The sequence below is a fragment of the Pristiophorus japonicus genome, chromosome 1, assembly GCF_044704955.1.
Source record: "Pristiophorus japonicus isolate sPriJap1 chromosome 1, sPriJap1.hap1, whole genome shotgun sequence".
NCBI classification, from domain to species: domain Eukaryota; kingdom Metazoa; phylum Chordata; class Chondrichthyes; family Pristiophoridae; genus Pristiophorus; species Pristiophorus japonicus.
Genome location: NC_091977.1, coordinates 543,243,402 through 543,265,526, shown reverse-complemented (window position 1 = coordinate 543,265,526; position 22,125 = coordinate 543,243,402). Strand labels below are relative to the sequence as shown.

At 47.7% G+C, this 22,125-nt stretch overlaps 2 protein-coding genes across 5 annotated transcripts in view; one reads left to right on the top strand and one right to left on the bottom strand.

Moving 5' to 3' along the window:
• faim2a (Fas apoptotic inhibitory molecule 2a) overlaps nucleotides 1-22,125 on the bottom strand; it is a 251,881-nt gene that overhangs the window by 56,623 nt on the left and 173,133 nt on the right. The gene's annotated exons all lie outside the window — the stretch shown is intronic.
• abcf2a (ATP-binding cassette, sub-family F (GCN20), member 2a) overlaps nucleotides 1-22,125 on the top strand; it is a 56,303-nt gene that overhangs the window by 17,578 nt on the left and 16,600 nt on the right. For both annotated transcript variants that reach the window (XM_070896930.1, XM_070896924.1), the window contains 5 exons: nucleotides 6,808-7,014; nucleotides 9,708-9,920; nucleotides 10,587-10,769; nucleotides 13,640-13,811; nucleotides 20,385-20,480. In XM_070896930.1, the coding sequence (XP_070753031.1) occupies nucleotides 6,843-7,014; nucleotides 9,708-9,920; nucleotides 10,587-10,769; nucleotides 13,640-13,811; nucleotides 20,385-20,480 (836 nt within the window). In that variant the 5' untranslated portion in view covers nucleotides 6,808-6,842. The remainder of the gene's footprint in view (nucleotides 1-6,807; nucleotides 7,015-9,707; nucleotides 9,921-10,586; nucleotides 10,770-13,639; nucleotides 13,812-20,384; nucleotides 20,481-22,125) is intronic.

Below are 22,125 nucleotides of genomic sequence, written 5' to 3'. Positions count from 1 at the left end.
CAAATGTTAGTAAAGCTAGTCTGACTCACAGCAGTTCTCAACTCTGCCCATTTCCGCAGTTTCCTGCTCTGACTCCCAGCTCACAAGGGTGAGGAAGTGCATCCGTCCCAAAGAAGCCTGTTATTTACTTCCCAATCTGCCAAAATGATTCTTGCCTCCATTACTGTATCCAAAAGCAAATGACTGGGTCCCCTACCAACATAAGCCATGCACGGTACCTCATTAATGCAAGGCTAACATCTGACATCTCTGGACTGGACACACAAATTGTTTCCTCATCTCCCTCTGCTATCTTACTCTTCATAGAAACATAGAAAATAGGTGCAGGAGCAGGCCATTCGGCCCTTCGAGCCTGCACCACCATTCAATATGATCATGCACCCCATTTGTGCTTTCTCCATAACCCTTGATCCCTTTAGCCGTAAAGGGCCACATCTAAACAACGTCCAAATGTTGACCCTGACGTCCTTGAATATATTTAAGGTGGAGAAAAACAGATTTTTGAATGATAAGGGAGTCGTGTTATGGAGAGCAGGCAGGGAAGTTTAAGACCAGGATCAGATCCACCATGATCTTATTGAATGGCCGACCACTGTTCCTATTTCTTATGTTTTTATTGCTTGCTGTGCCTGCATGCTAACTTTTTGTGTTTCATGTGCAAGGACCCCCAGGTCCCTCTGTACCGCATAATTTTATAATCTCTCCCTGTTTAAATCATTTGCTTTTTTATTTTTCCTACCAAAGTGGATAACCCCACATTTTCCCACATTATACTCCATCTGCCAAATTTTTGCCCCCGCACTGAGACCGTCTGTATCCCAATGTTCCACGTTTACTTTTTCCTCTGCCACATCCTATCTTTGACGAGCTGCCCTCTCCGTTGTTTCCGTTGAATGAAAAGCCCGAGTTGGTGCATTCTTTCCTCCTCCTTCAGTTCTCAACACTGGCTGTGAGCCTTCTGGCTCTTGCCACCACTTCCAGGACTTAACTTTTCCTTCTGGCTCTGTCAAATCTGGATGCAGTACTTGCTGCTGTTTTACTAGCACACATTCTGTGACTTGGCCCTGCAGTTGTTTCTATTCGCTGGGTAATACTGGTTACTGAGCAACAGGGCTGGGGGGATTTCTTGGTTGCTGAAGGCACCTACCTGTTAGCTCCGTTTGTGTTGGGGAAACGCATGGTGAGTTCTGTATGCTCCCACCAGGAGGCAGTATTATATCACCACCACAGCAACTCCTTTCATTCCGTCTGGTAAAACCTGCTCTGAAATCTCGTTCAATTCACTTTGCTTGTTCCGAGCCTCATGGTTCCTCCTGCATTACAACTAGTAGTGTCTGAGGAATATACTGCACTTGGCACCTGGGGGATAGCCACGCTGAAACCGTTGATCATTTTGTAAAGGGAATAACGCACATTAATTTGTTCCAAGATATTCGATCACAGGAGCCTGAAGTTTTCCATCATCTCTGCAATGGTTTTGCCTGAAAGTTGCATTTAACAGGATGTTGATTGTTTAAACAGTGAAATCAATATTTATATAGCAATTATCTCACAATTCAGAAGCGTCTCAGTTTCCGAGAACAACATACTGAATGTGGCAGCCTTGCTATATGAGTGAGATTCCACAATCCACAGAGTGACCACGTCTTTTGTTTGGGTTTTGAGGGAGGGATATTGGCCAAGTCACTGGAGAATTGTGCCATGGGGTCCCAATGGACCATTTATCTTGGCACACAGGTGGGACTAATATTACCTGCTGTCTGTCAGCTCCAAATCTCCCTCCCTGTGCCCTCTGCCGCCAAGAAGAGGAGCAGCAAAGTGGGAGCACCTTCCTGACCTGGACGTATATCACCATCCCGTTACCGCTGGGTCACAATCTTGGAATTCCCTACCTAACAGCATTGTGGAAACTCCTTCTCCGCAAGGACTGCAATGGCTTGTGGACCTTCTCGGGGCCACTGGGGAACGTGCGGTAAATACCAACCTTGTCCACCATCCTCACGTCTTGGACAAATAACTTGTAGGATGTAAAATGTAATTCTGGGCCAGATAGTGATCAGATTATATGTGAATACATAATATTGCTTATGTCGCAATGATGGGATCGCAGTAACAGTGGAAGGCGTCTAGTCGCCTTGCCCTGTCCCTCCCCAGCCTCTGCTGCTACCCTCCCCGGCCCCAGTTTGTGCTTGGAGATTTGTGCCTTACTTGGCACACAGTATTTTTATGACTCAATGTTGCATTGCCTCCCCCTGGGAAAGCGAGCAGGGTGAAGTGTGGGCGGTGTGTGTGCAATGTATAAGGAGACCCCAGTCTTCAGTAGGATTTCTGGCTCTCCTTTCTCTGCTTTCTTTTCAGTTTCATTGCTATTGGTGCATCTTATCTTATTTTCTCCTTACTAACGTAGCAGTTTGTATTCTCAGTGTTACTTTTTGAGATTATTGTGATGTCCTTTTTACTGAAAGGAATATCGCAGATCTACCCAGACTGCAATGGCTGCTGTTAACAGTGACTTCAAAGTTTGGTTATTTTCTGCTCCAGGCTGTTGGCAAGCTGGATTAGGGCAGCGCTGATTAAAGACGAGGAGGACTATTTTTCTCCGACTTTTTCTGCTGCCAGGGTTCTGCTTCAGCCCGAGTACCTGGAATCCAGCGATGGCATTGTGGTTTATTTTTATTACTGCTGTGGGTTTCAGTGAGGTGGCAACGGCCCTGTTTGTTGCCTATCCCGAGAGAATCAGTCACAGTGTAGGACTGGAGTCACATGTAGACCAGGCTGGGTTGGGGCAGCAGCTTGCCTTCCCCGAGGGACGTTCGTGACCCAATTGGGATTTTATGACAATCTGGCAGTTTTCACAGTCGTGTTAAGACAGCAAATGGGCCAGCATGCTGCTTTCTTGATAAATTAGGGCTGTTTTTATTAGGAACAGAAGTAGGCCATATGGCTCAACTCCATTTTCCTGCCTGATCCCCATATCCCTCATACCCAGTAGTCTGAAAATCTATCGATCTCAGCCTTGAATATACTCAATGACTCAGCATTCGCAGCCCTCTGGCCTAGAGAATGCCAAAGATTCACAGTGCTCAGTGAAGAAATTCCACCTCATCTTAGTCATCGTTAGATATATTCAAGAGGGAGTTAGATATGGCCCTTACGGCTAAAGGGATCAAGGGGTATGGAGAGAAAGCAGGAATGGGGTACTGAGGTGAATGATCAGCCATGATCTTATTGAATGGTGGTGCAGGCTCGAAGGTGCAGGAGCAGGCCATATTTTCTATGTTTCTATGTTTAAGTGACCGACCCCCTTATCCTGAGAGTATGTCCCCTAGTTCTAGACTCTTCAGCCGGGGGAAACAATCTCTCAGCATCTACCCTGTCAATCCCCCTCAGAATCTTATATGTTTCAATGACATCACACCTCTTTGTTTGAAACTCGAGAGTAAGGGCCCAACTTACTCAATCTCTCCTCATAGGACAGTCCTCTCATCCCAGGAATCAGTCTAGTGAACCTTTGTTGCATTAGCTCTAAGGCAATGATGTCCTTTCTTGGATAAGGAGACCAAAACTGTGCACAGTACTCCAGGTGTGGTCTCACCAAGGCCCTGTACAGTTGTAGTAAGACTTCCTTACTCTTGTACTCCAACCCCCTTGCAATAAAGGCCAACATGCCATTTGCCTTTCTAATTGCTTGCCGTAGCTGCATAATAAGGTCCTGTTCCCTGTATGAGGACACCTAAATCTCTCTGAACATCAACATTTAACATTTTCTCACCATTTATAAAAAAAAATCTGTTTTTCTATTCTTCCTACCAAAGTGAATAACCTCACGTTTCTCCACATTATACTCTATCTGCCACCTTATTGGCCACTCACTTAACCTGTCTATATCCCTTTGCAGGCTCTTGTGTGTCCTGCTCACAGCTTACTTTCCCATCTAGCTTTGTATTGTCAGCAAACTTGACTACATTGCACTTGGTCCTTTCATCTTAACTCATTGATATAGATTGTGAATAGCTGAGGCCTCAGCACTGATCCTTGCGGCACCCCACTAGATACAGTCTGCCAACCTGAAAATGACCTGTTAATCTTTACTCTTTTTTTTGTTCCTTTACCAATTCACAATCCATGCTAATATAAAGGAGTGATTTTGTAAGAGATGTTTAACACTGAAAGGATGGGACAGGGTAGATAGAAAGGACTTGTTCCCAGTGGTCTGAACAAGGATTCAATGCAAGAGATTTAAATCTGCAAGCAGAAGTGATTTTTACACAGCGAGTTAGGAGGTTGTGGAGTTGGATGGAGATTGAAAGTCAGCACTTGACGAGCAGTGAAATCGGTGGTTGAAGGAAAAGGAGGTAAAAGCGTCTGGGATTAGGATTATTGGTCAAATTGAGGATCAACGACGACTTTATATAGCGCCTTTAACAGCAAAATGTTCCAAGGCGCTTCAAGTGATCAAAAAAAATTTGACGCTAAGCCACATATTGGGACAAATGACTAAAAGCTTGGTCAGGGAGGTAGGTTTTAAGGAAAATAGAGGCCGAGAGGTTTAAGGAGGGAATTCTACATTTTGGATCCTAGGCAATTGATGGTACGGCCACCAGTTGGGAAGCAAAGAAAATCGGGGATGCTCACAAAGCCAGAATTGGAGGAGCGCAGAGATCTTGTAGGGCTGGAGGAGGGGCGAGGCCATGAAAGGATTTAAACACGCGGATGTGAATTTTAAATTCGAGCTGTTGCTGGTCCGGGAGCCAATGTAGGCTAGTGAGCAATGTAGGTAAACATAGAAACATAGAAAATGGGTGCAGGAGTCGGCCATTCGGCCCTTCAAGCCTGCACCACCATTCAATAAGATCATTCACTTCAGTATCCCTTTCCTGTCTTCTCTCCATACCCCTTGATCCCTTTAGCCGTAAGGGCCATATCTAACTCCCTCTTGAATATATCCAATGAACTGGCATCAACAACTCTCTGTGGCAGGGAATTCCACAGGTTAACAACTCTCTGAGTGAAGAAGTTTCTCCTCATCTCAGTCCTAAATGGCTTACCTCTTATCCTTAGACTGTGTCCCCTGGTTTTGGACTTCCCCAACATCGGGAACATTCTTCCTGCATCTAACCTGTCCAGTCCCGTCAGAATTTTATATGTTTCTATGAGATCCCCTCTCATCTTTCTAAACTCCAGTGAATGCAGGCCCAGTCAATCCAGTCTCTCCTCATATATGTCAGTCCTGCCACCCCAGGAATCAGTCTGGTGAACCTTTGCTGTACTCCCTCAATAGCAAGAACGTCCTTCCTCAGATTAGGAGACCAAAACGGAAAACAGTATACCAGGTGAGGCCTCACTAAGGCCCTGTACAACTGCAGTCAGACCTCCCTGCTCCTATACTCAAATCCCCTAGCTATGAAGGCCAACATACCATTTACCTTCTTCACCGCCTGCTGTACCTGCATGCCAACTTTCAATGACTGATGTACCATGACACCCAGGTCTTGTTGCACCTCCCCTTTTCCTAATGTGCCACCATTCAGATAATCTGCCTTCGTGTTTTTACCACCAAAGTGGATAACCTCACATTTATCCACATTATACTGCATCTGCCATGCGTTTGCCCACTTACTTAACCTGTCCAAGTCACCCTGCAGACTTTTAGCATCCTCCTCACAGCTCACACCACCACCCAGTTTAGTGTCATCTGCAAACTTGGAGATATTACACTCAATTCCCTCATCCAAATCATTAATGTACATTGTAAATAGCTGGGGTCCCAGCACTGAGCCCTGCGGCACCCCACTAGTCACTGCCTGCCATTCTGAAAAGGACCCGTTTATCCCGACTCTCTGCTTCCTGTCTGCCAACCAGTTCTCTATCCACGTCAGTGTATTACCCCCAATACCATGTGCTTTAATTTTGCACACCAATCTCTTGTGTGGGACCTTGTCAAAAGCCTTTTGAAAGTACAAATACACCACATCCACTGGTTCTCCCATGTCCAATCTACCAGTTACATCCTCAAAAAATTCTAGAAGATTTGTCATGCAGGATTTCCCTTTCATAAATCCATGCTGACTTGGATCGATCCCGTCACTGCTTTCCAAATGTGCTGCTATTTCATCTTTAATAATTGATTCCAACATTTTCCCCACTACTGATGTCAGGCTAACCGGTCTATAATTACCCGTTTTCTCTCTCCCTCCTTTTTTTAAAAAGTGGTGTTACATTAGCTACCCTCCAGTCCATAGGAACCGATCCAGAGTCGATAGACTGTTGGAAAATGATCACCAATGCATCCACTATTTCTAGGGCTACTTCCTTAAGTACTCTGGGATGCAGACTATCAGGCCCCGGGGATTTATCAGCCTTCAATGGGTGATGGGTGAGAGGGACTTGCTATAAGTTAGGACTCGGTCAGCCAAGTTTTGGATGAGCTCAAGTTTTCGGAGGGAGATGGGAGGCCGGCCAGGAGAGTGTTGGAATAGTCAAGTCTGGAGGTAACATGGGTGAGGGTTTCAGCAGCAGATAAGTTGAAGCAGGAGTGGAGACTGGCGATGCTATGGAGATGGAAGTAGGCAGTCTTGGTGATGCAGAGAATCTGGGGTTGGAGGCTCAGTTTGGGTCAAATGGGATGCCACAGTTGTGAAGTGTCTGGTTGAGCCTTGGGCAGTGTGGCTGGCTTGTGTCCATGTTCGCTGTTGGTGTGGGGAAAGTGCACGGAAATCGCTCTCCTCAAACACTGGTGTTGTGTAAAAGCTCCCGGATTAAAAATCAAATCCCTTCCCTCAATAAAAGTGCTCCATGTTTTCACAGGTTCTACATTCACTAACGCAAACTAACCTACAGCCATGCCTTCCGACTTGGCCAAAAAAAAGGCAGCCAAGAAGAAGGAAGCTGCGAAAGCACGCCAGCGTAAGCCCAAGGCCGCAGACGGGTCGGAGGAAAACGGCGACATCGGTGCTGACGATGTGGAAAACTCTGAAAGGCCGCAGATCAACGGCTCTTCTGTTCACGATGCAGGTGCGGGTTTAATGGGGTGGTGCCCAGGATTAACACCTTTTTCAGTATGTCAGCCGCGGTTCAGTTGGTAGCGTGCTCACCGCTGAATCAATAGGTTGTATCTTCAAGCCCTATTCGGGGGACTTGATGTAATCCAGGCTGACACTCCTATTGTAATACTGAGGGGAGCGCCGCACTGTCGGCGGGGCAGTACTGAGGGGAGCGCTGCACTGTCGGAGGGGCAGTACTGAGGGGAGTACTGCACTGTCGGAGGGGCAGTACTGAGGGGAGCGCTGCACTGTCGGAGGGGCAGTGCTGAGGGGAGCGCTGCACTGTCGGAGGGGCAGTGCTGAGGGGAGTACTGCACTGTCGGAGGGGCAGTGCTGAGGGGAGTACTGCACTGTCGGAGGGGCAGTGCTGAGGGGAGTACTGCGCTGTCTGAGGGGCAGTGCTGAGGGGAGTACTGCACTGTCGGAGGGGCAGTACTGAGTGGAGCGCTGCACTGTCGGAGGGGCAGTACTGAGGGGAGTACTGCACTGTCGGAGGGGCAGTACTGAGGGGAGCGCTGCACTGTCGGAGGGGCAGTGCTGAGGGGAGCGCTGCACTGTCGGAGGGGCAGTGCTGAGGGGAGTACTGCACTGTCGGAGGGGCAGTACTGAGGGGAGTGCTGCACTGTCGGAGGGGCAGTGCTGAGGGGAGTACTGCGCTGTCTGAGGGGCAGTACTGAGGGAGCACCACACTGTCGGAGGGGCAGTACTGAGGGAGTGCTGCACTGTCGGAGGGGCAGTGCTGAGGGGAGTACTGCACTGTCGGAGGGGCAGTACTGAGGGGAGTACTGCACTGTCGGAGGGGCAGTACTGAGGGGAGTACTGCACTGTCAGAGGGGCAGTGCTGAGGGGAGTACTGCACTGTCGGAGGGGCAGTACTGAGGGGAGCGCTGCACTGTTGGAGGGGCAGTGCTGAGGGGAGTACTGCACTGTCGGAGGGGCAGTACTGAGGGGAGTGCCGCACTGTCGGAGGGGCAGTGCTGAGGGGAGTACTGCACTGTCGGAGGGGCAGTACTGAGGGGAGTGCTGCACTGTCGGAGGGGCAGTGCTGAGGGGAGTACTGCACTGTCGGAGGGGCAGTGCTGAGGGGAGTACTGCACTGTCGGAGGGGCAGTACTGAGGGAGCGCCGCACTGTCGGAGGGGCAGTACTGAGGGGAGCGCCGCACTGTCGGAGGGGCAGTGCTGAGGGAGCACCACACTGTCGGATGGGCAGTACTGAGGGGAGCGCTGCACTGTTGGAGGGGCAGTACTGAGGGGGCAGTACTGAGGGGAGCGCTGCACTGTCGGAGGGGCAGTGCTGAGGGAGCACCACACTGTCGGCGGGGCAGTACTGAGGGGAGCGCCGCAGTGTCTGAGGGGGCCGTCTTTTAAATGAGACGTTAAACTGAGGCCCCATCTGCTCTCTGGTAGATGTAAAAGATTATATGGCGCTACTAAAGATCAGGGAAATGCCCCCCACCCCCCTCGGGTCCGGGTATCCTGCCCTGACCAATATTTATCCCACAACCAATATTGCTGTTTGCAAGAGCGTGCTGTACGCAAATTAGCTGCCACGTTTAATTACATTACGACAGTACATTTCCAAAAAGTACTACATTGGCTGCAAAAGCTCTTTGGGATGTACTGAGGGTGTGAGAGGCGCAAATGAAAGCTTCATTCTTAGCCACCAGGCATTCCTTGCTCATTTAGAAAGGTGTGACGCCAGGCCGCATTATCTAAAATGAATCTGTTTTATGTACAGCTGGAATGAGGCACGAGGCCAATATTTCAGTCGCTGAAGGTTAGGAATACACAGCGACTCAGTCAGCACCTGAAAAGATGAGTTGGCATTTTGTATTCAGGCTCTTCATCTGCTGTGGAGCGATGTTGACAACGTGAATCTGTGCAGGGCAGATACCTTCCGCTGCCCTGGTCTGAATTGCAGTCAATTGTGCGCCACAGAATGTGCGCTAAATCTCACCTATCCATTCGTAAGGATGATGCCAGATCTGAGACATTTTACTGATCAGTAAAACTTAACAGACTGGGGCTCATTTCTCTAGAAATGAGATGGCTGAGGGGTGACCTGATAGAGGTCCTTAAAATTATGAAGGAGTTCGATGGGGTAGACGTAGTGAAGACTGGGGAGACTAAAACGAGTGGGTATAAATATAAGAGTCATTTATAAATCCAACCAGGAATTCAGGAGAAATGTCTTTACCCAGAGACCGGTGAGAATGTGGAACTTGCTACCACAGGGAGTGGTTGAGGAGAATAGCACAGATTAATTTAAAGGGCAGATGGATAAACATGTTCGGGAAAAGGAATAGAAGGATATGGTAATGGGGTGAGGTGAAGAGATGGGTGGGAGGAGGCTGGTATGGAGCAGTTGGGCTGAATGGCCTGTTTCTGTGCTGTGTAGACTTGGATGTAATGCTCTCTAATGTAAGTTATTTTTTTTAATAAAAGCAGAAATCCTCCAGTTCATCCCATGCTCACTAAGAACTAAATTGACCAACAATTTGACTCCTGTGGAATCCTTGAAGCCAACGGTCAGATCAGTTGGGTTGAATGGAATCCTCTCCACCAGCCTTCGTGTTGTGTGCCTTGCTGTTCCTTCCTTCGCTGCCTCATTTGATGGCTCTCTCTCGTGCCCCGGTATTGTGACACCATTTCTCCTTCCGCAGGACTGGCTCAGATTACCAGCGAGCTGGATGACTTTGAGCTGAAGAAGGCGGCAGCCCGAGCAGTCACTGGGGTGCTGGCCTCGCACCCCAACAGTACGGACGTTCACATCATTAACCTGTCGCTGACCTTTCACGGTCAGGAACTGCTGAGCGACACCAAGCTGGAGCTGAACACCGGCCGGCGTTACGGGCTGATTGGTCTCAACGGCACTGGTAAGGCCACATGCACTCAGCGGGCAATGGCAGGCGCCTAAAGGTTCTCGGAGTTTACAACCCTGAAAGGTATGGGGAGTGGACAGCTGCTGTCCTCAGTTAGTTCTTTTCCTCCTTGGGTTGTGAGGGCACATTTTGTGAAGTCCTTTCAAAAGCAGCAGGAATGTGATGGGTATCCTGCTTGTCTAATCATTGGGGCCTGGCAGTGATGTGTGGTCAACCGTTGGCAGAGGGTGGTCGGCCCATGTCTGTCGCTGACTCCACTCTGTGTCTGGGCACAGGCAGTCTGGCACAGTGACGAGAACACACGAGGTGTTCGGCGTTCAGGCCAGTGAGTCTGGGATTTGCCGAGACTTTTTCCCACACCGTTGAATTGGAGCCTTTGGCCATCACTGTCCGAGCTGAATTTCCTGAATTGTATTGGGTCCGAAGGGATGGAGCTCGCAGGCATCATGGGCTTCTAAACCACAGCAAAGACTGTGGCCCCCATTGAATGAAGCTTCAGCGATGCTTTTGCAGAATATCGGTTAATCCTTTGTGCCTTGTAGCAAAAGGGAGCCAGCAGATTGCCAACAGCACATGGGGCGAGGGAAGGTAGAGACTGGTCCTTGATCATTGTTGGTGCTAATGTTGATCTCTCGTGTCTGTGTGTCTGTCTGTCTCTAGGTAAATCCATGCTGCTGTCTGCTCTGGGTCACCGGGAGTTGCCGATACCGGAACACATCGACATTTACCATCTTACACGGGAGATGCCGCCCAGTGACAAAACGCCTCTCGATTGTGTGGTTGAGGTTGACAAGGAGCGTGTCGAGCTGGAGAAGGAGGCAGAGCGTCTGGCCCATGAAGACGGTAACTATGTGCTCCTTTCCTGTCTAGTTGCTTTATTGGCCGTGGTTTGAGTTCTGACTGATGGGGTAAGGTTGGTCTTTGGTACCGCAGGAAAAGGGAACTAATCAAAGTCTGGAGGCTGTGTCGTATTAACACAAGAACATAAGAAATAGGAGCAGGAGTCGGCCATTTGGCCCCTCAAGCCTGCTCCGCCATTCAATAAGATCATGACTGATCTGATCACGGACTCAGCTCCACTTCCCTGCCCACTCCCCATAACCCTGTATTCCCTTATAGCACAAAAATCTCTCTACACCTTAATTATATTCAATGACCCAGCTCTTCCCCACAGATTTACAACCCCAGAGAAGAAATTTCTCCTCGTCTCCGTTTTATTCTGAGACTATGCCCCCTGGTTTTAGTTTCCCCTATGAGTGGAAATATCCTCTCTGCATCCACCTTGTTGAGTCCTCTCATTATCTTTTATGTTTCGATAAGATCACCTCTCATTCTTCTGAACTCCAATAATGAGTATAGGCCCAACCTTTCCTCATAAGTCAACCCCCTCATCTCCGGAATCAACCTAGTGAACCTTCTCTGAACTGCCTCCAATGCAAGTATATCCTTCCTTAAATACGGAGACCAAAACTGTACGCAGTACTCCAGGTGTGGCCTCGCCAATACCCTGTACAGTTGTAGCAGGACTTCCCTGCTTTTATACTCCATCCCCCTTGCAATAAAGGCCAACATTCCATTTGCCTTCCTGATCACTTGCTGTACCTGCAGACTAACTTTTTGTGTTTCATGCATAAGGACCCCCAGGTCCCTCTGTACTGCAGCACTTTGCAATCTTTCTCCATTTAAATTATAATTTGCTTTTCTATAATTTCTGCCAAATTGGATAACCTCACATTTTCCCACATTATACTCCATCAGCCAGTTTTTGCCCACTCACTTGGTCTGTCTACATCCCTTTGCAGATTTTTTGTGTCCTCTGTTAGCCATGGCACCTCTATCTCTCTCATCTCTGCCTTTTCTCCATCCATTTGCCATGTTAAAAATCTTTGACTATAGAACCGTAATCCCCATTGCCACACTTGTGTGTCAGACTGTCGATTTATGAACTCCTCTGTCTGCATTTACAGTGCGAGCTGGCTGTTTTCCCCTGTGGCACTAAAACTCCTGCTCCGACAATCTCTGCTTCCCAAACTGCTTCCCAATGTGTTGGGGACCAGCAATGGCCAGGCACAGATATACAAGTGATGATAACACAAGAATTAGGAGCAGGAATAGGCCTTACGGCCTCTTGCATCTGCTCTGCCCATCAATAAGATCATGGCTGATCTACCTCAACTCCACTTTCCCACCTGACTGTGCATCCACATCCCTCTAGGGCAGAGAATTCCAAAGATTCACGACCCTCAGAGAGTTGTTAACCTGTGGAATTCCCTGCCGCAGAGAGTTGTTGATGCCAGTTCATTGGATGTATTTAAGAGGGAGTTAGATATGGCCCTTACGGCTAAAGGGGTATGGAGAGAAAGCAGGAAAGGGGTACTGAGGGAATGATCAGCCATGATCTTATTGAATGATGGTGCAGGCTCAAAGGGCCGAATGGCCTACTCCTGCACCTGAAGAAATTCATCCTTATTTCATTCTTGGCTGACCCCTTATCCTGAGACTGTGACCCCCTAGTTCTAGACTCTCTGACCGGGGGGAACAGTTTCTCAGCATTTTCCCTGTCAATCCCCTTCAGTATATCCTTCCTCAGTGTAGTGCGGGCAGGTACAGCAGGAGTGGTGAGGTCGGGGCGAAGGAGCGGCAAGAGTTCGTAGAGGGATGTGATCGGGGTGAGGGCCCAGGGGCAGCACGGGCCCAGCCCACACTGCGATATGTGTGCGCACTGGGTCCGTGCAGCAGAGCAGGTCTCCAGTCGTCTTGGTTAACCCTTGCCACTGGACCAAGACCTCGCTCTGTCAAGTCCGTGTGGTGGCTGGTGTGCAACGGTCACCCCACGTTAAAAAAATCCACCCACAGGCATCTTCCACCCTTCAACATGTAGTTCAGGATCTGGAATATTAGGTCCTTCATTGAAACACCTGTGACCTCATCCCTTTTCGGTGTGGAAGCAAGTTTTCCTCATTTCGAGGGACTGCTTTTGATGATCCTTCCTCAGATAAGGAGACAAAAACTGTGCAGAAGGATTGTGATTCTCTGCCCCAAAGGGCTGTGGAGTGTTTTTGGGACTGATTTGAATGGGTTGAATGCAGAGTCCAGGGACCAGGCAGTGCTGTCTGTAATGCTGGAGACTCCTCTCTGGTTCTGGTCATCTGCTGTTGGACCAGCCTCCTCCTGTGAACTATTTAATGGCTGGGGTCGCGTGCCTACATTGCGATACGTAGCATGAAAGCACTGACATGTGGGGCTGGTCCTGGGGACAATAGTGGGATAACCTCCAGGCCTACAGATGACCAGGGAGCATTGTGATGCGGGTCACTGTTTCTGCCATTGTGTTTTCTGTATCCCTAGTTGTAAATGGGTCAGGAGTAGAGCTGTAATCCACTGCTTGTGGGAGTGGGTAATTGTGCTGAGATTCCCCACTGGGCTATGTTAATGCAAATCGCTGGGCAATGTGGTTACCTTTCCACTGTCCCACACGTGCAGTGCAGCCTCTGCATTTACAGCAGCGCTGTTGAAGATCAGACTGTGAAGTGTGCAAGACATTGAGTGGCCTTTAATTCTGCCATGTTTGAACTCCAACTGCTGTCGCCCCGAGTGAACAACAGTTGTAACTTTGGTCAGTCAGTGGCTGTGAACTGACTGGTGCATGTTGTTGTCTGTGTCCAGCCTTTAACTGTATTTTTCTCTCTCCTTCCCCTCTCTTTCTCCCCCAGCTGAGTGCGAGAAGCTTCTACAAATCTACGAGCGTTTGGAGGAGTTGGATGCGGACAAGGCGGAGGTGCGAGCATCGCGGATTCTGCACGGTCTCGGGTTCTCGCCAGCCATGCAGCGCAAGATGATGAAGGATTTCAGCGGAGGCTGGAGGATGAGAGTAGCCCTTGCCAGGTAACCGAGCGTGGGATGCAGGGAGGGGTAGGGCCTCATCATAAAACTTGAAATAAACTGGGTTGCACTTCGTCCCCTCCCTGATCTTTGTACCCCACTCTCTCCTCAGTCTGTGTTTCCTGATTCTCACCACAGCCCAGTATCTCCTAGTGGAAAATACAGATCAGTGGCACCCAATAAACTACAGCCCAGCATGTCCCTGTCTCCAGGAGAGTATTTAAAACCTGCGTTGGGTTGTTTTTGCTGTCTTGTTTTCTTGTGCAAATAGATTGTGTTTTATGTTCACCTTTGTGGTGAAGTAATGCTTGGTTGACGTTTGCTGTCTCTCATACCCATTTGACTTGTTACCCCAAGACTCAACAGTACCGAAGAATTGGTGCACTGTAAGCAGTGCTGTCCTGTAAATGACTTGTTAAATCCAGGCTCGTGCTGCTGTTAAAAGATTGGGGGGGGGGAGGGGTTTAAACTAATTTTGCAAGGGGATGAGCACCAGGATGTTGGAAAGGAGGAAAGCAGTGCACAAAGGATCGGGAGAGGCGGCTAGCGCGGCGGGATCGGGAGAGGCGGCTAGCGCGGCGGGATCGGGAGAGGCGGCTAGCGCGGCGGGATCGGGAGAGGCGGCTAGCGCGGCGGGATCGGGAGAGGCGGATAGCGCTAGAGTAAGAAACGGTAAGGTATTGGGTGGCGTCATTCAAAATACAAGGTGGTTAACGCACACAACGTGGTAAATTGTTTTAGAAATGGGAATATGATGTTATGCTGATAACAGATCTGGCTCAAAAAAGGGCAGGATTGGGTTTTAAATATTCCTGATACAAAGTGTTCAGAAAAGATAGGGAAGGAAAGAAAGAAGGGAAGGAAAGAAAGGAGGTGGGGTGGCAGTATTGGTGAAGGAGAATGTTAGTGCTAGAGAGAGTGGATGTTCTGGAGGGGTCAAGGACAGAATCTATATGGTTAGAGTTAAGAAATAATAGAGCTGCCATTACACTAGATGTATTCTATAGGCCACCAACTAGTGGGACAAATATAGAGGAGCAAATTTGCAGAAAAATTAGAGAAGCAAGAACTATAGATTAGTGATAATGGGTGACTTCAACTATCCTAATATAGATTGGGATATTAGTGCAAAGGCAGAGATGGGGCAGAATTTCTGGTGAGTGTTAAAGGAACTTTCATGATCAGTATGTTTCCCTCCCAACGAGGGAGGAGGCAATTCTGGATCTGGTTCTGGGGAATGAGGTGGGTCAAGTGGAGCCAGTGTCAGTCGGGGAACATTTAGAGAACAGTGATCATAGTATAAGGTTTAGATTAGCGATGGAAAATGGACGGAGAAATGTAGAGCAAAATTATTTAATTAAATAGTGGATAATCAAGGGACAGGAGGAACTAAATACAATCACTATCACTAAAGAAGTAGTACTTGGTAAAATAATGGGACTAAAGATGGGCAAGTCCCCTGGACCTGATGGCTTGTATCCTGGGGTCCTAAAAGAAGTGGCTGCAGAGATAGTGGGTGCATTGGCTGTAATCTACCTAAATTCCCTGGATTCTGGGGAGCTCCCAGCGGATTGGAAAACCGCAAATGTAACGCCCCTATTTTTTTTTAAATGGAGGCAGACAGAAAGCAGAAAACTATAGACCAGTTAGCCTAACATCTGTGGTTGGGGAAATGCTGGAGTCCATTATTAAGGAAGCAGTAGCAGGGCATTTGGAAAAGCATAATTCAATCAAGCAGAGTCAGCATGGTTTTATGAAAGGGAAATCATGTTTGACAAATTTGCTGGAGTTCTTTGAGGATGTAAGAACAGGGTGGGATAAAGGGGAAACCAGTGGATGTGGTGTATTTGGATTTTCAGAAGTCATTTGATAAGGTGCCACATAAAAGGTTCCTGCGCAAGATAAAAGGTCACGGGGTTTGGGTAATATATTAGCATGGATAGAGGATTGGCTAACTAACAGAAAACAGAGAGTGGGGATAAATGGGTCATTTTCCGGTTGGTGAACGGTAACCAGTGGGGTGCCACAGGGATCAGTGCCGGGGCTTCAACTATTTACAATCTATGTTAATATTTGGATGAAGGGACCGAGTGTAATGTAGCCAAGTTTGCTGATGATACAAAGATGGGTGAGAAAGCAAATTGTGAGGACACACAAAATCTGCAAAGGGATATAGACAGGCTAAGTGAGTGAGCAAAAATTTGGCAGATGGAGTAGAATGTGGGAAAATGTGAGGTTATCCACTTTGCAGAAAAAATAGAAAAGCAAATTATAATTTAAATGGAGAAAAATTGTAAAGTGCTGCAGTACAGAGGGACCTTGGGGGTCCTTGTGCATGAAACGCAAAAAGTTAGTATGCAGGTACAGCAAGTGATCAGGAAGGCCAATGGTATCTTGGCCTTTATTGCAAGGGGGATAGAGTATAAAAGCAGGGAAGTCTTGCTACAGCTATACAGGGTATTGGTGAGGCCACACCTGGAGTACTGCGTGCAGTTTTGGTTTCCATATTTACGAAAGGATATACTTGCATTGGAAGCTGTTCAGAGAAGGTTCACTAGCTTGATTTCGGAGATGAGGGGGTTCACTTATGAAGATAGGTTGCGTAGTGGGCCTCTACTCATTGGAGTTCAGAAGAATGAGAGGTGATCTTATCGAAACATATAAGATAATGAGGGGGCTCGACAAGGTGGATACAGAGAGGATATTTCCACTCATGGGTGAAACTAAAACTAGAGGACATAGTGCCCAAATTTGTCCAGGAGTTGCTCTTTTTTTTTTGGAGCAACTTGATTTTTCTGGAGTATCTTAAAAATCCCCATTTTGCACATTTAATTTGCGCCAGTGTAAGTGAGTTAGTTAAAGTTTTTTTAAAGTTTTGTTTTCAAAAGGGCGCATTACTAGCCACCTATGCCCGCTTTGGCTATTTAAGCCAGTTTGGACGGATAATAGTTGCTCCAAACTAACTTAGGCCAGTGTTTGTGGCCGCACAGAAAACCCTTGCGGAGAGTTAAGAAATCAGCGCAGGTAGGTACTTAATGACTTAACTAAAGAATGTGAATAGGATCAAACAGCTATACAGGACATCGTATGACAAACTTCTCAAAGTTAATTGACTATACAGCTTAAACTACAAAAATATAAGAAATAAAGAGACAAAACATATTTACATTTTTTTTCAAAATATCCAAATGAAAAATAGAAGTACCTCCTGCTTGTAATTCTTATGTAGGAGAGTATTTTCATCAACAGGGTTAAGGAAAGTCTTGAGTAAGCTCATTAAAATTACTGGCTACAGAGTTATCACCCCCTTCCCCCCCCCCCCCGCCCCGCGTGATCAAAACTTCACTAAACAAAGCTCAACCATCAATAATAAATAAAACTTAAGTCACACCTTGGCCCAGGAAGTCAGCGGGCCGGACGGCCAGTGCGGGAGGCCACTCCGCCGGGGATAGGTGCGGGACATCGGGTCCCACGCTGCAGAGGAGCTACTGCGTATGCGCGAAACCTCCAGTGCGCATGCGTTGAGCTGCCAGCACTCTAAGCGCAGGGCCCTAGCTCCGCCCCCCCCCCCTAGTTGAATTGCTGCACCAAGCCCCGGGAGAATCGGCAGAGGGGCCACAATCCGGGAACATCTTTTTGCCGCTGTTTATATTGTAGGAAGTCGGCGCATCTCCCGTGAATGCGCTGAAAAAATGGGAGGGCCAAATTTGGGCCCTGTATGAGAATAAGGGGCCGCCCATTTAAAACTGAGATGAGGAGGAATTTATTCTGAGGGTTGAAAATCGGTGGAATTCGCTGCCCCAGAGAGCTGTGGAGGCTGGGACATTGAATATATTTAAGGAGGAGATAGACAGATTTTTGAGCGATAAGGGTTATGGGGAGCGGGCAGGGAAGTGGAGTGGAGTCCATGATCAGATCAGCCATGATATTGCCTACTCCTGCTCCTATTTCATATGTTTCTTAATTGGAGGAAGGCCAATTTCAGTGGGTTGAGAATGGATCTGGCCCAGGTAAATTGGAATCAGAGATAGGCAAGCAAACTGTAACTGAACAATGGGCTGCCTTTAAAGAGGAGCTGGTTTGAGCACAATCGAGGTACATTACCACGTGGGGGGAAAGGCAGGGCAGCCAAAGCCAGAGCTCCTTGGATGATGAGAGAGAGAGAGGAAGATGAAACAGAAAAAGCTATGTCAGATGTCAGGTTGAGAATACAAGTGAGAATTGGGCTGAATATAGAAAGTTCAGAGGGGAAGTGAAAAAGAAAATGAGGGACAAAGTGAGAGTATGATAATAGATTGGCAGCTAACCTAAAAGTTAATCTATAGGCATATAAATAGTAAATGGGTAGTAAGAGGAGGGATGGGGCTGATTAGGTACCAAAACTGAGACCTACGCGTGGAGGCAGAGGGCATGGCTGAGGTACTAAATGAATACTTTGCATCTGTCTTTACCAAGTAAGAAGATGCTGCCAAAGTCATAATGAAGGAGGAGGTAGTGGAGATATTGGATAGGATAAAAATGGAGGTACTAGAAAGGCTGTCTGTACTTAAAGTAGCTAAGTCACCAGAAATGCATCCTAGGATGCTGGGGGAAGTTGAGGAGAAAATCGCGGAGGTATTGGTCATAATCTTCCAATCCTCCTTGGATACGGGGGTGGTGCCAGAGGACTGGAGAATTGAAGTCACTTGGACTAGTGTGGATTAATTAAGGAAAGCCAGCACTGATTTGTTAAAGGCAAATCGTGTTTAACCAACTTGATGGAGTTTTTTGATGAGGTAACAGAGAGGGTTGATGAGGGTAATGTGGTCTACATGGATTTCCAAAAGGTGTTCAATAAAGTGCCACATAATCGGCTTGCCAGCAAAGTTGAAGCCCATGGAATAAAAGGGACAGTGGCAGTATGGATACGGGATTGGCTCAGTGACAGGAAACAGAGAGTAGTGGTGAACGGTGGTTTCTGGGACTGGAGGGAGGTATACAGTGGTGTTCCCCAGGGGTCGGTACTGGGACCACTGCTTGATATATATTAATGACTTGGATGTGGGTGTACAGGGCACAATTTCAAACTTTGCAGATGGTACAAAACTTGAAAGTTTAGTGAACAGTGAGGAGGGTAGTGAGAGACTTCAGGAACACATAGACAGGCTGGTGGGATGGGCGGGCACGGGGCAGATGGAATTTAACGCAGAAAAGTGCGAAGTGATACATTTTGGTAGAAAGAATGAGGAGAGGCAATATAAACTAAAGGGTACAATCCTGAAGCGGTACATGAACAGAGAGACCTGGGGGTATATGGGCACAAACCATTGAATGTGAAAGGGCAGGTTGAGAAAGCGGTTAAAGAAGCTTACGGGATCCTGGGCTTCATAAATAAAGGCATAGAGTACAAAAGCAAGGAAGTTATGATGAACCTGTATAAAACACTGGTCCGGCCCCAACTGGAGTATTGTGTCCAATTCTGGGCCCCGCACTTTAGGAAGGATGTGGAGGCCTTCGAGAGGGTGCAGTGAAGATTTATGAGAATGGTCCCGGGGATGAGGGATTTCAGTTTTGTGGATAGACTGGAGAAGCTGGGGTTGTTCTCCTTGGAGCAGAGAAGGTTGAGAGGAGATTTGATCGAGGTGTTCACAATCATGAGAGGTCTGGACAGAGTAGATAGAGAGAGACTATTCCCATTGGTGGAAGGGTCGAGAACCAGAGGACACAGATTTAAGGCGATTGGCAGAAGAACCAAAGGCGACATGAGGAAAAACCTTTTTACGCAGCGAGTGGTTAGGATCTGGAATGCACTCCTTGAAAGGGTGGTGGAGGCAGACTCAATCACAGCTTTCAAAAGGGAGTTGGATAAGTGCCTGGGAGTGGGACTAGCTGAAGTGCTCTTGCAGAGATCCAGCTCGGGTGCTATGGGCCGAGTGGCCTCCTGCGTTGTAATCATTCTATGATTCTATCCCTCGGGGAGTACAGGGTAGTATCCTGGTCAATGTGCCCCTCTCTCCCAAAACCTCCAAAAATGTACAAACTGGTCATTTTCACTGCTGCCTGTGGGATCTTACTGTGTGAAAAATGGCCACTCCATTTAGTCTAATAACATCACTGCATTTCTAAGCAGTTCATTGCACCTGAGGTGCTTTGAGATGTTTGCTAGATGTGATCAGGTTCTAATTGAAAGCAAGCCTCGGACATGGCTAGCTCTTGATCCCCCCCTTCTTCTCCCAATTCCTGGCCGGTTGGCTCCTTATTAATTCAACATTGTTTCATTAGAATTGGCGCGTAATGAGAGTTTCGCGTCTACAGGAAGCCTCAAGTATCCCGCTTTATTCCAATAGCTGAATTTAAATTTATGAAAAAGTCCAAAACGTTATCTTTGAACTAGTGCCGGGTGTCTGTTGGTGCAGTGCAGGTGGGCAGGGCCGGTGGGCCAGTCCCTCAGCACCACCTGGCTGGGAGGTCTGATCCTGCAGTGATGGTAGTGTAAATTGGGCAATATTTAACCTCGGGTCAGAAGTTTATTTTTTTGCTGCTGGTTGGGATGGATTGTTCCCGACTGATTGCTGTGGTTTGTTGCCTTTGTTCCAGAGCACTGTTCATCAAACCCTTCATGCTGCTGCTGGATGAGCCCACCAATCATCTCGATCTGGATGCCTGCGTGTGGCTAGAAGAAGAACTGAAATCGTAAGTAGAGGGGCTCTTTACTTTGTGCGTTGATGCAGTGCTGTCATTGGGATTTCACTGCTCAGTGCGTGAGATTCCTGTAAATCAGACATGGCAGAACTCCAGAACTAGCCACACCTCTAGCTGAGCTGTTCCAGTACAGCGACAACACCCACCGACGATGTGGAAAACTGCCCAGGTATGTCCTGTTCTGTCCACGAAAAGCAGGACAAATCCAATCCGGCCACTTACCCGCCCCATCAGTCTGCTCACAATCACCGGCAAAGTGACGGAAGGTCTCGTCGACCATGCATGCTATGGGAGCACCTTCACCACGCGGACTGTTGCGGTTCAAGAAGGCGGCTCACCAACCCCTTCTCATGGGCAATAAATGCTTGCCTTACCAGCAGTGCCCCCATTCTATCAATGAATGATTAAAAAAGGAAGGCAAATGTGAGTTCATCCACTTTGGACCTAAAAAGGATAGACTGAGATCATTTCTAAATGGTGGTAGGGGTGGGGGGGGCTGCAGGTCCAGATACATAGACCATTAAAATATCATGAACAAGTACAGAAAATAATCAGAAGGGCTAATGGAATGCTGACCTTTATATCGAGAGCAGGGCTTCCTGACCTTTTTACTTCTGATGCCCTCCCTCCTGTGTTATAAAAATTACTCGAACCCCCTGTAACCCAAGTATTTTTCCTGTGTACACGAGAGCAAGGACTTTTTCACCTTTTAATACATAATTAATCACAGGAGAGATTGAATCAACTATGGTGTAGAGGTTTCATAAATGGGACATATTCCTGAAATCCATGTGTGCAACCCCTTGAGAATTTACCACAGCTGTTGAGCCCAGCAGGAAACAGTCCCCTGCGTCTGGGGCTGGCCCCTCGTTCAATTATATAATCACCTGGGGGGGCAGGGGGGCAGGGGGAGGTGGTTTAGTTTTCAAATCATCGATAGCATTCAATTTACTGCATACGTGAAAACATGCCAGATTTTAATAACCAATTGAATATGTGAATTTGGTACTCGATATTATATACACACCTGCAATATTTAACTAAAAAATGATGGGTAGGCATTATTTATGCCCCTGAATTTCTAGTCACTGGGCAGCACGGCACCTGTGCAAAGCCCCTACAGGAAATAGTAGTGGATTGTAACTAAGAGATTTTTGAGCGACAAGGGAATAAAGGGTTATGGGGAGCGGGCAGGGAAGTGGAGTTTAGTCCATGATCAGATCAGCCATGATATTAAATGGCGGAGCAGGCTCGTGGGGTCAAATGGCCGACTCCTGCTCCTATTTCTTATGTTATGTAATTCACTGACTAAGCTTCAAAGAGAATGTTAATCTACATTTCCCACTGCTGTAATCAGAAGGTTACTGAAGCTCTGAGCTGGATATCTGTACAAACAAGCTGTGTAACCGAATAGTTACTGTTCAGGAGTGTGTGCTGACGAACACTGGGGCTGTTGAGGAACTTCCTGACTTGTCTTTTACTGTCTGATAACCCCCTGGGGCTGCACTCTCACTCCCAGTGCACCTTTGCCCCAGCGACCCTGATTCCAGGCAGGCAGCTGCACCGTAACCTAACTGTGATTGGCAGGCCTCTTCTCCCCCACCCCCCCCCCCCCCCAGGAGCTTCCCGCTGCCTT